A 14947-nucleotide genomic window follows, 5' to 3' on the forward strand; every position below is an offset into this window, starting at 1 on the left:
GCTCAGCATTACGTAGGCGGAGTGAAAGTCACTGGAAGAGTACTCATTGTATCACATAAAAAATGTTCTGCTGGAACAAAACAATACCTTTTTCTTTTCTTTGACGTCATAAAGGGCAAGTGTTCCAAATATTGGCTCAATTTCTATTTCAAACCTGAAAAAAAGGATAAAAAATATAGTTGTTAAATATGGAGAGCATCGCGGGTATTTCTAATAATAATGAATCAGAGCGTGAAGACCTAAATGTCAGCTGTTACATTCTAAATGTTACTCACTTCAGAGACAGACACTTGACCATAATCCTCTGGCCACAGTGTTCCTTGGGCACTTCAGGAACTGTGCATCTCTCTACTGCTTCATCCTGCCACACACAATAAAAAGACATGTACAATACACACACACACACACACCAGCATAACATTTACACAGATGTCATGGCAACGTAGTAGCAAAGGAGGCGGACAGTGTGTACACGGATATTAAGGAAGACGGATAGAGCGAGAACATAGGGAAAAAAAGCAAACAGCTCCCTGAGCTGAACAAATGACAACTACATCTACCAGCATGTCCAACCAAGTGTTCTACTGGTTGAAGTTTTAAGTAGTGATCTCTGAGATTACATTAAAATCAGGCAGTGCTGCATTCATTACAGTGAGTAGCAGTTAGTTACAATAAAGGTATGACGGTCAGTTTAAATGAGAAAAGCCACAAGGTTTTTTACTTTAAAAGCACAGCTTATTCCACAACAGGCAGGTAGAGGATGGTTAAATACGAACCTCATCGGGGGGAGGGTACAGGCCCAGCAGGTCACTGTGGCGCCCCTGCAGGCGTGCCTCAGCATTGCGGCGGTCCATGTCCTCTGCAGCTGCACGTTCCAGCACAGACTGCAGGAGAGCGTCTGGGGAGGAATTCTTCAGGTCAAAGATGCTGGAGGCCCAGCTGCCCCGAGGAGTCTCATCGAGGCTGACTGACCGCCGCTTTGCGTCATCCTGAGTGAAACGAAGAGGTGAGATCATGTGTTTTTTTTCCTTCCAGGCAAAGATGTCACCTAAGTGCTCACTGCAGATGTTTTAGAAACACAGGGAATATATACTACAGGTCCTATTACCTTATGAGCCATTTAATATGACTCATATGGAGACAGTGGAATGGATAATGGACAAGGTATATCCATTTATCCATTACTCAGTCTCCATATGATAAACTCACTGAGCCGAATACAAAGCACGCCGTCTTCCTCATCATAATGAGACACAAGCTTCGTTGGCTGGCTATTCTCAATGTGTCCTTGCCCAGGTATTAATGATAAAGCTTTTATTCCGGGCAACAATATAAGTACAATCAATAACATTAGTTTAATGAACCTTAAATGACTGAATGGTCACTCAGTAGTAAGACAACAAGTCCTTTGAACATCACCATTAGCTACCTGATCGTCATGCCGATCTGCAGCAGCAACCTCGTCCAGCTCAAAGGTCTGTTTGACCAGCCCCCGCTGCCTCTCCCTCTGTCGCTCAGAGCTGTGAGGGGTGTAAATGGTGCTGGAGCGCTGATATCTAAAGGAAATGAGAAAAAAAAGTTGTCCCAGTAATAAAGTTACTGTCAATCATGTGAACAGTGAAGAGGGAAAAGTGGTGCACATTAATAACCACTAGATGAAACATCTACTGTAGGTTAATTCAGCTGGTGCCACAACTGACACCACTTACTTTCTTTGAATGACGAGCCAGTCATCTGTGTAGACTGCCAAAGCATCTCTCACTCTGGGATCCACAGAGCTACATAGAAAAACACATGAATAATTGAGCAAAGCATGCTTTTAATATTTATGTTCATTCAGTGTGACAAAGAGAAATGCTTTGTTCCCATCTGTGGTGATTTTTGTCCTCCATTACAGTATTATTAATCCTCTGTGTGCTTGGTAGTGTAAAAATCAAAGAGGGATGTGTGTTAGAGTATGAGGGTTGTGTCTGCCATTAGCAGTTGGACTCACTCCTCCTCCTCAGGCAGTGGGGGCTCCAGTGTAATGCACTCTTTGTCCAGCTGGAGGAGCTCCAAGTCATCCTGGGGGAACTCCATTAGCTGTCTGAGCGGTCCGGGCTCCACCCCGGGAGCATGACTGCTCACATACTCCTCAAAGTCCACTGGCTCAACCACCTCCGTCAATGGCAACTGTCAATCAACATTAGACTATTATGTACCAATGACTATGACATAAAAACAGATGTTAATCTGATCAGCAGGATCAGAGGGACTTACAAGGCGTAGCAAAACAAGGCAGGATGCTACAAGGGTAGACTGATACAGGATATTTGACATGTATATACCATTTAAAACTGAAAATGGATAAAAATGAAAGAGATGTGATCTTTTTCTTTAGTATCCTTGTGAATGTGAACATAAAAATAATAGAAAACTAGAAGAGAGGACAGACCTCAGTCATGGTATGCCCCATCATAATGTTTATATTCTAACTTGAAGAGGTGTTCATGTGAATTTTTAAAGCCAGGATTTTTTTTCTCTCCAATTATTCTGACAGTACATGAACCCAGCACAAATGCCCTATCTTGTAATGTTAACAAAAGTGAAAAATAATTTGTTTATCCACCCCGGAATTTGGAATTGTTTGAAAATGTAACGGGTTCTTCCTCGGCCCATGCTACGCCCTTCCACCAAGTTTCATTAAAATGTCCACTAGTTAAAAAAAAGAAAAGAGAAAAAGAAACAATGCAGAATGTTGACAAGATAGAGAAAAGACCGGTTTGATGCAGTGTTTGAATGGTGATTCAGTTTTCAGGTTGATTGCAATTAAGTCTTTGTTCATGTTACAGCATACAAATCTGCCACCGACCTGACTGCTAGCACTCAGTGGTCATATAAATTACAGTTAACCCTTTGATGCACAACATATGGACAACCCTTCTAATGCACAACATTGGTCAAAAATGACTCATTCATCCAAATTTGATTTAAAATTAAATGACCTAATACTATAATAATAGTAATTTGTTTCAAATAGTTACTTTCCACACTCATATATTTAATATATTTAACATGTTTGTGTATCATTTTGTCACACATACAGTGTATCTGTTAGGTATTCACAGTGCTTCACTTTTTCCACATTTTTTTTATGTTTCAGCCTTATTCCAAAATTGATTAAATTAATTTTTCCTTAATATTATACACACAATACCCCATAATGAAATTTTTGACCCATGCTGTGCATTAGAAGAGTAGTGATACAAAAAGGGGTTTTATTCAAAAAGTAAGAAATGAAAACAAAAAATTAGGACGTATGATGATCAAAAACAAGTTGATTGAGGAAACCTAGAATACTGAATGATGAAATTAATTTATTGTAAAGATATAGAAAATGAAAAACTCAGTCGGGTCACTTTAGACCATGTTGTGCATCAAAGGGTTAAATACACTGTCTCAGAAAAATTACCCTAATACCTATTTGGCTTATCTCCTATGCTGTTGCGAAGCACGGTTAGACTGCACTGAGTAAACAGTCTTCTCTGATAAACCAATAAATAAACTAATGTCTAGTTTCTGCTTCACAGCGGCATTCATGGAGTCCATTTCTGCTTGAATTGATTCAAAACTCCACTGTCATCGCTGTAACATGACAACAGATCTTTTCACTGTTTCTTACATAACTTACCCTTACTCTATTTTGGGTGAAACAGCAGAAATCTTACCTGCCTGTTAAACAACACAGGTGAGTTGAGAGAGAGAGAGAGAGAGAGAGAGAGAGAGAGAGAGAGAGAGAGAGAGAGAGAGAGAGAGAGAGAGAGAGAGAGAGAGAGAGAGAGAGGGATATCATGTTTCAAAACCACCTCCCTACACACCTGCTGTCATAACCAATTAAACTTAACTCCTCTGCACTCCTTGTATCTAAACATTTATTCTAATTCACAATGTTACACCCATCAAATTCTGCCCTTGCTAACAGGAGCTTTACTTTCTGGATTTAAATACTGAGGTTAATCACAGGGTGACTCACAGGGTGGTGTGCGCCTCCTCGTTTCTTGGTCAGCTGAGGAGAGCCATAGTCTCTGGAAACTTGTTTTCTGACCTCTGCAGCTACCGTCCTGAGCAAAAGAAAGACATCAAAGATTTGTCAGCTAGTAAAACAGAGAGTACAAGGCACTAATTTATAGACATGAAAACTAGCTATAATAGTAAAAAATAAATGAAGTATCAAGTGACTGATTTGAGTGGATGCATGAATCATAAAGTTGTGCCAATGTTTGAACGGTCCACTTAAGGATCCCCGACATTAAAATGCTGTAATAAACTTGGCCTAACTTACAAATGTGGAAAAACATGCATAAGGAAAACATGTTTTAGATTGATCATGCTTATTTGAATTTTTCTAGATTCTGTGTCAAAAAAGTTTTCAGCTTCTGGTACTGGTAGTGATGGTAAAGGCCAGCAGCTGTTCTAACCAGGGACTCAAGCGGATCTCAGAGGTGGCAAGCTGGCTCCTGGGAGCAGGCACAGAGCCAGAGCTCTGTCCATGGCCTTTATGGACTAACGGCAAATGGGAGGCTTAAAGAGAGACAAAGCAGGAAAAAAAAACAATCTGTTCACAGAGACAGCAAGCAGCTGCTCCTCTAGAACCACAAAATGTCTGTTTCTCTCATATACACAGCTGCAAACACTTCAGCATTTCTCAAACCATGATCCTCATGATTACATAGCAACAGTTCATGCCTTCATTCCATCAATACACATGAATTGTAAGACAGAACCTTTGGCCTCTACTTCCATCTCCAAGATGAAGCAATGATGATGACATAACATTCCCTGGAATCACCATTTTTGCATTTTTAAGTTTTATGAGTAATTCATCCTCAAAAGATGTGGAAACTGTGACTGCAGCCTTCAATTTAAAACAGGAAAAAGGAAAGCTATCGACTGCAAGGGCAAAAGCCAGAACACCCCTTCCCACCCTTTCCTGCATCCGGCACTAAACAATGGACTGGGTCCCACTAAGGAGAGGACAGACAGACAGACTTGGGAATGCAGTAGGGAGATTATTCAATGATGCTGATAACTTTACAGAATATGTTATTTACGATTAACAATATATATAAATAAAGAGAAAGGCTACCAACTGAGAAATGTACTGCGCAATATATGATCCAAAGCAAATGATAACCAAACATTGTTCTGATGTGATTTCAGCAAGACTTTCTCTAGGGTAAGAAAACATTCACTTGCAGGCCAATGATAAGAATCGGTCATCAAGTTTGTTTTCTCACAGGTTTCTGGAGAAATGAAATTAACTGTTGCAACAAAGACAGATTTGGTGCTAAAATGTAAAGCATTGACAAGCACAACTCCGGGCAAAAACAGGGATGGAGGAGCAGCATTTATTTTAAGAATGTATGATACATGCTAAATTGTATAGGTTTGTTAAATGATTTAATTAAATGAATAAATTATTATATAGATGGATAAATAAATAAAGGGATAGATAGATAGATAGATAGATAGATAGATAGATAGATAGATCTATTGCAGCAAACAGGGGCTGCAAATACTTCTACACAACACTGTTGTTGAGGCATGCTATTCAAAGAGCCAGTTGACAGATGTGACCTTTACGATCTCTCCTGGAATCTGATCAATATTTATTTTGTATAATAAGACATAGTAGATTCCAATCCTTGCAGTAAGCTTTTACACCTTTTCATGATGAGGGAAAACCAGTTTACAACATGTGGGAACAGGTTGCTACAATAATGCTGCGAGGCGTTCACACGATACAAGAAACAAAACATCACAATTAATGTCACCAAACAACATTTTGTTTTGTGCAAATAATTTATCTCGCTGTTACAGTGTTTCTATACTACCAAATGGCAAATCTGAGTCGTTAGATTAGCCCTCAGCTTGACTGTTATCCTTAAGTAGCTCAATCATTGTTAATGGCAGTGCTCCTGCGATGCTACGTACTCAAAACATGCTTTTAAACTCGCTTAAAAGTAACAGAGAACATTTAAGACGGCGCAAAACGGTTTAATTAAACATTAGTTTATTCACAAGAATGTGGAGTTGTGTCTATACTGACTGGTTTATGGTCTGTGGTACCTTTTTAATCCTAGCATACTGGCTATAAGCGCCGTGTGTCCAGTAGGTCACTCTCACGCACTGCGAAGCGGCACAACTGTAGCTGTTAAACATTAACTTCTGTTACTGTCTCACCGGTTGATTTTATGAGCAAACGCCCTCCTTTCGCTTGCTGTAGATGTCATTTTTTGTCCCCATGTAAAGAAGCTCTTCGAAGTCAAACTGAAAGTACTCTCCTCCCGCTGTGCTTTGGCTAAAAGTCCCGTCTTGTTGTGTGTGTGTGGGGATGCGGACTCCCTCAGACCGCTTCCTTCTCCACGCTGGGACTGGGCACGGTTCCCTCCTTGTTCCTCCTAGCGGCTGGGAGCTGCGCCGTGGCCGTGAGCGTCAAGTCCGCCATGATTCACGCACAACATCCGGTAATACTTCAAAATAAAATAAAAAAATAAATCAGATTTGCTCTTATTACACACGTTATATTCCAGCATACTCAACGCTTTAACACTAGCTTTGTAGCATATATTCCAGAGTCTCATCCTACTAATCTCAAATGAGCGCATTAGCGTATTTGAATGACAGCGCAGTGGAAGTTATTACTTTACTTCCGGTCTTAATATTCTTCCCAACTGATTTGACCAGCTTGTACAAGGTGGCTTTATCCACCATCTGTTCATGCAGAAATCTCACCTGACCGGTTTGCAGCAACCTGCTACAGGCCCGGCCATATCCACCCCCAGTTTAGGTAGTCACTAGTTTCATTTCTGTGTCAAATTTAGGGAAGCAAGACAGAAAGGTTTCAAGCTCGACGTTTCTCTTTCAATGTCATTCTTCAGAAGTGATTTCTGTACTTTGGCAACATGACTTTTACACTCAGAAGAACAACTAACATAAACATGTCCTGTTTGAGCTCAGTTTACTTTAGTTTATTTGCATGTATACACGTACAACCCCGATTCCAAAAAGTCGGGACACTGTAAAAAACGTTGATTATAACAGTATGCATTAAATTCAGAAGACCTATATGTCTTTACAAAGTCAAATGTCAGGTTGAACATTTAAAATATTGTATTTGTGCTGTATTCAATTAATTATAGTTTGAAAATTACTTTGTAATTATTTTATGTTTTTATTACCGCAGCATACCAACTTCTTTTCAATCAAGTTGTCTATAAAAAAGAGAGTAGGACTTTTTTTTTTAAAGTTCACATTGCGCAGGAAATGTGAAATGCAAAAAAAAAGACTTATAAAGATACCAGCATACTACAATTTCAATAGTCCAAAAAAAAAAAATGTTGAATTCAAAAATAAAGGTTTTAAGACGAAATTGTAATACAAAATTGATAGCAAAGTACAATTGCTTAGAGGTTTTTGTTTACAAGCTGACTGGTGGAACAGGATTTGATATTTTCAGTTTCTTCCGTTAGGTTCTGCCCACAAGGATGGTTCCATTGTTGCTGCCAAGTTTATTCTCATAAGAAAACAAATGCACAATAGCAACATCTAGAGGACTGCTTGCACTGCATCATCACCATCTTCTCTTGAAGACACAGAGGGTGCTGTGTCAAGACAGCACCTGCAGGTGGGGCTGTTCACCATGATGGAAGAAGAAAGAAAGCCTTGCCTCATCAGTGATTGTTTAAGATTCAGTCCTCAAATTTGACCTCTACAATGAGATGGAAAATAGTTACAGTTTTGTTTACAGACCTACTGCCTAGCAGTGACTGAAAGTCAGATTCACAAGGCAATTGAACAAAAAAAATGGCTATAACATGATGCAATGGTTTATTTAAGGTGGGTAAAACAAATATGTCAGAAGCTGTATATTTGATAGGCCCTTTCTCTGTTTGAGCAGATGAGGAATGACATTGTCAGTGAGTCTTCCCACTAATGGAGGACTTCTCAGTTTATTGTAATGGCAGGTCTACATCACCCTCCTCCCTGCCTGCAATCACTCCATACCCCCATGCCTACTATGAGGAATTAATATAGCATTGCTTGCTGCAGCAGCCCTCCCCCCCACTGCTCACTCCTTCTACCCCACAGTCGTCCTATTCAGCACCCTGGAGAGCTACTGCAGGTACTCGGGCCGTCCTCTGTGAGATGGCTGATGAATGGCATGGATTGTATAGAAGGCATGTGAAAAATGGAAAGAGGGGAGACGGAGGTAAAATTAACCTTGCGTGACAGAGGCTTGGCTGTCGCCGAGCAAGGACAGACGTCTCGGGGATATATGTTTATGCATGGAGCAGCAGTCAGAGCAGCATCAGAGCTTGCAGCAGGCATGAGTTTGAGCCATAGATGCTGCTAATGAAAATAAATGAAACTCATGTTCCTAATCTCCCCCGTATACAGGCATGCTTCCATTACAATGCCAAAATTAATCTTTTTTTTCTCTGCTGCTCCAAGGTTCAGCAAATTCTAATTTATTGTGCAATGGTGCTCTCCATAATTCATTTGTTTATTTAAAGAATATAATATCGTTCTTCTCCAGGCCATCATAAATGTACATACATCTCAGACACATCCAATAAAACTAACCTGAAGAAATCTATTTCTAAATATAGAATATAATATGAATTAACTGAGTAGATGTACAGTATTGTATGTTTGTATGACTTTGCAACGTCCTTGTACAGCAGGAAAACCCACCTACTACAAGTGCTGCTACTTTATCCTTCTGCCTGCACCTTCCTTGCCTTTCTGTTCATCGAAGGCTTTCAATTCCTAGATCGGCACTATTGTTTGAGCGCCCAGCCCCCACGGCAGCGAGAGCCCCCACCACCACCACCACCATCACTGCTGTGTTACCAAAGAACAAAAGAGAGAGTGTCAGACACCACCCACTAGATCTCTTTCACACCAGAGCCCCCACCTCAGTTCCAGATGGGGTTGCCTTTTTTCAGGGTTTCTCTCAACCCCAAGAGTCCTCCAAAATGGAGGCCCCCTCCCCCCGGAGCCCACTACTCAGCTGCCCGTCATCCACCTGCTCCGTCGCCACGCGCCCGTGGCCAGGGCACGTCCCCTTTCTATCCCACCCCACCAGGGAGTCCTATTAAAATCATTAACCACTTTTTTTACTGGGGTCTGCTTCCAGGACATTACTCTGCCGGCATAAAACTTTAACAACATTAGTTCCTAATAAAGAAGGACAAACCCACAATCTGTCTTATTTTGATAAAAAGAAAAAACAACTACCATCAGTAGAAAAGAATAAACATGCAATAGCTATCTATATCAAAATAAAAATAAAAACAGAACGTAATAATAGCACAGGTTGTTCTTGCTCTTTAGTTCAGCTGGATGGAGGAATTACATCAGACTGAATTTTGTAATCAATAATGCTAATTCTAATCTCTGTCCTGTGGTGGTGTCCTATACAAGGGGCAGGCAGATGCTCATTTGTTGGTTTTGCTCAAAGCATCAACACGTAGCATCTTCCGAAGAATCTCTGCTTCGACCTCCACCCCTGTCTTGACCTTTCCCCTCCAGGGACAGAGAGTGAGGTGTAGCAACAGGGCACATCTGCTACAAGGCAGCTGCTGAGTCTCCTAATGTTGATCCTACAGTCAGGGTTGGGGGGCTGTGGGGGTAAAGGTAATCATTGCTGACTCACTTAAAATCTGCTACAAAACCCACAAACCTACATATCCTAATATTCAGCCCCTCTTCCAACCACAAAACAGAATACTGAGCTAGTCACACTTAAGATAAACAATGTTGCTGTCTATGCTTATAAACTAACACATTGTAAAGAATCAATTGAATGTATTTTGGAAAGAAACACATAAAGCTAAGCCACCAGTATTCACAGCCACACTTTCTCCTCTGCCTACATTACATGCTTGGATGCATGCTAAGCTGTCACTCACTAACCAAGATTTATGGAAATGTTCCCTTCCAGCTCCACTCAGTGCAGTGCACAGAACACACTGCTATTAGTGTGCTCCATGTTTGAATATATATGCAGATATATGCATATAATATGTTTATGAGTTATTTACAGCACTTGCTTTAGACTTTTTACAGGTTCTGTGCTGCAGGAAACGACTAAACCCCCATCACCATTACCACCACCCCCATCTCACCACCATCCTCCAGTCCCTAAGGGTTCAAGCACCCAAATCAATTGAAAGAAAGAGAAGTGCACTGTGGTCCTCCCCCTACATCTGTCAGGGAGGGAAAGCAGGAGGGGCTGCACTCACAGGCCGTACAGGGGAACAATATCACTCCATCTGTCACAAACCGTTTCATCTCTGATGGGATGAAATATAGCTCACAAATTCATCTACCTCTATATCATCTATGTGTATTAGCTTACTGGTGCCCAAGCCTCTACCAATTCCCAGAAGCATATGCAGTGGCTTTTTGTCTCATATTACTTTTCCTCCCACCAGCCAGCACTCTCTGACCACCTTGCAAATTATGCTTTTAAGCCAAACAGCATGTTAAAAGAAATTATTCCACTTTACATAGTGAACCAGTTAATGAAAATGGAAGACTACCAAGTAACGAAATTTGCATGTAAAAAGTTCCAGAATTAATGTGCAGAGCAGCGAACCTGAAAGCTTAATGAAAGAGACAGCACATATTGTATTTGGAGGAAATACTGTGAAAAAAGTAAGATGCAATCTGCTAATAACCAGAGAGCTCTTTCATATTTAAATGGTGCTGCTGCTGCGTTCAGAGGATGGGTGTGGCCCGTTGATTCTTCTTGCCTCCTGAGCTGTCGCGGCTTTGTGACGTCCACGATCCCATTTGCTCTATCAAATTATGCTATCGGACTGGTCACTGTTCAGTGCCGAGGACGAAATGACAACCCCGACAATACCTATCAAAGTCCACAGTGCCGCACAGTGATCGCCGACAAAACAAGATATAGCTCAGTGATCCGGTAAGTTGCAAGTACAGCACAAAATGGCTTGGCTGTTTTCTGGAGGGAGGAACGAAAAACTAAAACCCATATCCCCAAGAGCCATCATGCATCTCTCTCAGCAGCAGGTAGCTGCAATCTCAGTCATTCATATTTAATTCCACAAGAGTTTCCGGCCAGACTAATGTGCTATTGATTTCAAGTCTCCTATTACTGAAACGGGGAGGGCCATGATGGGGAGAGAGCTGGACTACAGGGAGTGAGAGCAAGAGATTGAAAGAGGAGAGGGGGAAGGACAAAGATAGAGGAGGAGGAAATGGAGTGCAATGGCAAAACCAGTGTATTTCTCTAGGAAACATTATCATATTATTTTTGAACAGCCCACGTTATCTATCTAATAATCTACTCTTTCTCCATCAAGTAAATACGAGACAAATTCTACATGAAAGCACAATGAGTACATTTCAGTTTGAAGCAGGAAATGCTTTTATATTATTTATTGTTCATCTTAAGTAGGGCCAATTACACAGATCATGAAGCTAAAAAAAACAGCGCAGCTTAACAGGAGGAGACATACTTGTACCTCTTCTTTCCGTTTTGTGTCTGTCACTTGTGTGTTTTGTTCACGTCAGATAGAAAGAAAGAAAGCAGCCGGAAAAGGAGCCAGAGAAAAAAAAACAAAGAGAATGTCTAAGAGCTTTGTGTATTTAAGGTCTCTCCCTAGATACCAACTCAGACAGGACAAAATGAAAGATTAATAACCATGGCTTTATATTTAAAAAGGTTTTCAGTAAAACATGTTCTCAGTAAAGGAGGTTAGTCCTGCTTCGCCCAACCTCTAAACCACATGAACATTTATACACACACAACATACAGAGATGCCAAAGATAATGCTATGATTAACATGTACAATATATACCAACACCTCTATTTTTTTCTTCAGTCAAACAAAAATGTGGCACATAAACAGTGCCTGAATCTCATATTGCGCTGAACACATACAAATAAAAGACAGATAACTGTTCACCGAGAATTAAACAGGCACATGGAAAGCAGAATATAATCCATAAATAAAAAGATGACAAGAGCGTCTACTTCAGAGACTTCCTCCCACCAGCCTGTCTACTCTAATAATAGCCCAGAGACAACACATCCAGACACACAGAGGGAGAGAAAGATATCGAGAGAAAGAGAGGAGAGAGACAGAGAGAAAGTGCAAGAGTGAACCCATGAGGGAGACCACAAGAAAATTGCCAAATAATACATAAAAGGTTGAATTAGGCCAGTTGCCATTATCAACAAATGTCCTTTTAAAAAGAGGCTAATTTAATTTTGGATCCTTTCCTCAAAGCAATAACTGCTTCACTGCTGCTGCCACAAAACCCTGAATTGCCAAGAGCCAGGCCTAGTGGAGAGACCACTGAATTAACCAGACCTGAGGCTGAATCATCCCGCCCATCCCCCAGATACACTGTCATAGTGTCACTCTCTCTCCCTCCCTCTCCCCCCCTTTTCCTTCTCACTCACACACACACTCACAAGGCCACTAACTTACCGCAGGGCAATGGCAACAGGCATTCATTTTGACGTAATACTACCAGAATAATAGAGATGAGAAACCAAAAAGGCGAGGCTAAGGAATTCAGACCTAAAGGGGTTTCGCGATTTACAAAGTCAAGTATCATTATGTATTTACTATCCAGAGTTCAAACACATAATGAATTTGTAATTCGCTTATTGTACTACTGGCATATTGTTGCTGCTCTCATAGTTCTGCATTGATAAAACTGTGGAAATACAATTGAAGATGCGTTGTGTGGAGAAAATCAAATATCATATATTGCAACAATATTGTAGGGTTGACTACTGGTGCTTTAACAGAATATTTTTGATAAATAATTATCCGCAATGTGGATATAATGTCAGTTAAGAAAATAAAAAGGGTGTCAAGATTCTCCAAATTCACCATTCGATTAGACTTTAGATTTTAAGGCTTTATTCCCTTAATATATTTCCAAAATCTTCTTTGAAAGTTAGACTACACACCATCAACTGCAATATAACCACCAGATGTACCACACTAAGACCATATGGTGAAATTCAAGTAATTCAATCAAACACAATAGTCCTGTTTGTGATTTTGATGATCAAAATTACAAGCTCATTTTGATTGACTTTGACATCTCTAGAAAATTACATAATTTTACTGCAATGCAGCCTTTAAAACCAGGCAAAAAGACAACACTTATATTATATATGATATTATGTTATCCAAAGACTAGGATTACATCTAGTTTCATATTACAATAACAACAATATTGATACATTGCTCAGCCCTAGCACCTTCTGCTGTTTCTCTATGATATCTCTATAGTTAGCAGTGCTTCCTATGTTTCGACTCTGGGCTGATGAACTTCAAAATCAGTGAACTAATTTTGTAAATGCTTCGAGTTCATCCTTCTGGCACCAAGAAGCATTCCATGATATGTCAAAAGAAAAGGACTGAGGCAACAAGACTCCTAATCCCCACTAGTGGAGGAACCCTTAACAATAAGAAAATAATCAGTAGAATAACAAAAAGGCTTTTAAGCAAAACCAATGCTTGATCCTTTGATTCAGTAATGCACAATGGTCGCTTCAAATGCCCTCTTACCCACAGGGAGGATTCAGCTGCCGTGCTACTAACCAGGGCTCTAATGAGGGGCCACAATTAAGCCCATTTATTCACATTAAGTGTGAACTGTAAGTGGGGCTGCAGTCAGTTGACGGACGTGGGTGCCTTTGTGTTACAAGAGCCGCTTTTATTCTGCAAACAAAGATGGAAAAAACACAAGCACCTAATGACCGAATCTCGCAATCTCTTCTCAGACATCCACACACATCGGCAGAAACACACACATACACACACACACACACACATACATACACACACACACATGTGAGCATGCACACACACTCTTCGTCCCTCTCTAACAAACTGACTCAAAGGCTCCAACGCATCCAGGCTGAGTTGAGTCACTGCTTGACAGAACGGTGGGGGCGGGGTTAAGATAGACTGACAGTGGGGCTCCATCTCTATCCTCTTATTAACGCTTAACGAGTGCTTTCCTCATGCAATATTCATCTCCACTAATATCATCCAAGCTCTGAGCCGAGCTTGCTACTTATGTAAGGCAATTATGTAAAATATCAGACAGAGCCCATGTTCAGAATCTGACTGGAAGAGAGCTGCAGGACAATGACAGAAAGAAAGAGGAGGTATACCAGAGTGACTGAAAAGATGGGAGAAACAATAACAGATATACAGTACGAGAAAATGAGGTACTTGCGTGTCCTGAACTATATCCTCATCTGAGTATAGCCACCATGCACATTTCCATCAAAGGCAAGTGGTCAGTGTCAATAATGCAAACAATTTTCTCCCTTGCACCAGCACTCCTTACAGCCAGAGACATCTAAGGACTCCTCAAGGTCAGGTAGGGAGAGCAAAGGAGAGAAACTGATTATTGCAGCAGGAGGACTCACTTGTCACCAGTTGTCCGTTCATTGACAGATAAAAACACACAGGAGACATTATTTCGATACAAAGCCCAACCTCACTCCACCATTTCATCCCCCATACGAACAACAAGCATAGACTCATACACAAATAAACAAACATACACTGATTTACGCACACTTGCACGCACACCCACCCCCCCAGGTCAAGGCCCTATGGGGGTCTGCACAGAAATAGGTCATTTGTCACACATGATGTCCCGGGGCAGAGGCTGCATTATAGATGAGCCCAAACAGCATGTCTCAGTGAGCACTCACCACACAGCTAAGGACACAGGAGGAAGCAGCAGGAGGTGGGCACAGAGGGGTGAGAACTCCTCGGGAAGGGGATACAGGGATGTTGTAAAGTAAGACAAAAATCACTGCTGGCCACGTTTCTGTTGAAAAAGCAAAGACAAGAGAACATTCAGCATAGCCTGATCAGAGCTGCAA

The 14947-nt window shown here is 40.9% G+C and overlaps 1 protein-coding gene across 3 annotated transcripts in view; it reads right to left on the reverse strand.

Moving 5' to 3' along the window:
- Nucleotides 1-6386, reverse strand: part of LOC131983016 (dedicator of cytokinesis protein 7-like) — a 28708-nt gene extending 22322 nt beyond the window's left edge. For all 3 annotated transcript variants that reach the window (XM_059347593.1, XM_059347592.1, XM_059347594.1), the window contains exons 1-8: nucleotides 6223-6386; nucleotides 4013-4100; nucleotides 1994-2172; nucleotides 1710-1778; nucleotides 1430-1556; nucleotides 777-989; nucleotides 276-361; nucleotides 88-154 (exon numbers count right to left, since the gene is read on the reverse strand). In XM_059347593.1, the coding sequence (XP_059203576.1) occupies nucleotides 88-154; nucleotides 276-361; nucleotides 777-989; nucleotides 1430-1556; nucleotides 1710-1778; nucleotides 1994-2172; nucleotides 4013-4100; nucleotides 6223-6272 (879 nt within the window). In that variant the 5' untranslated portion in view covers nucleotides 6273-6386. The remainder of the gene's footprint in view (nucleotides 1-87; nucleotides 155-275; nucleotides 362-776; nucleotides 990-1429; nucleotides 1557-1709; nucleotides 1779-1993; nucleotides 2173-4012; nucleotides 4101-6222) is intronic.
- Between the last annotated feature and the right edge of the window lie 8561 nt (nucleotides 6387-14947).

Source organism: Centropristis striata, chromosome 13 (genome assembly GCF_030273125.1).
Source record: "Centropristis striata isolate RG_2023a ecotype Rhode Island chromosome 13, C.striata_1.0, whole genome shotgun sequence".
Taxonomy (NCBI): Eukaryota; Metazoa; Chordata; class Actinopteri; order Perciformes; family Serranidae; genus Centropristis; species Centropristis striata.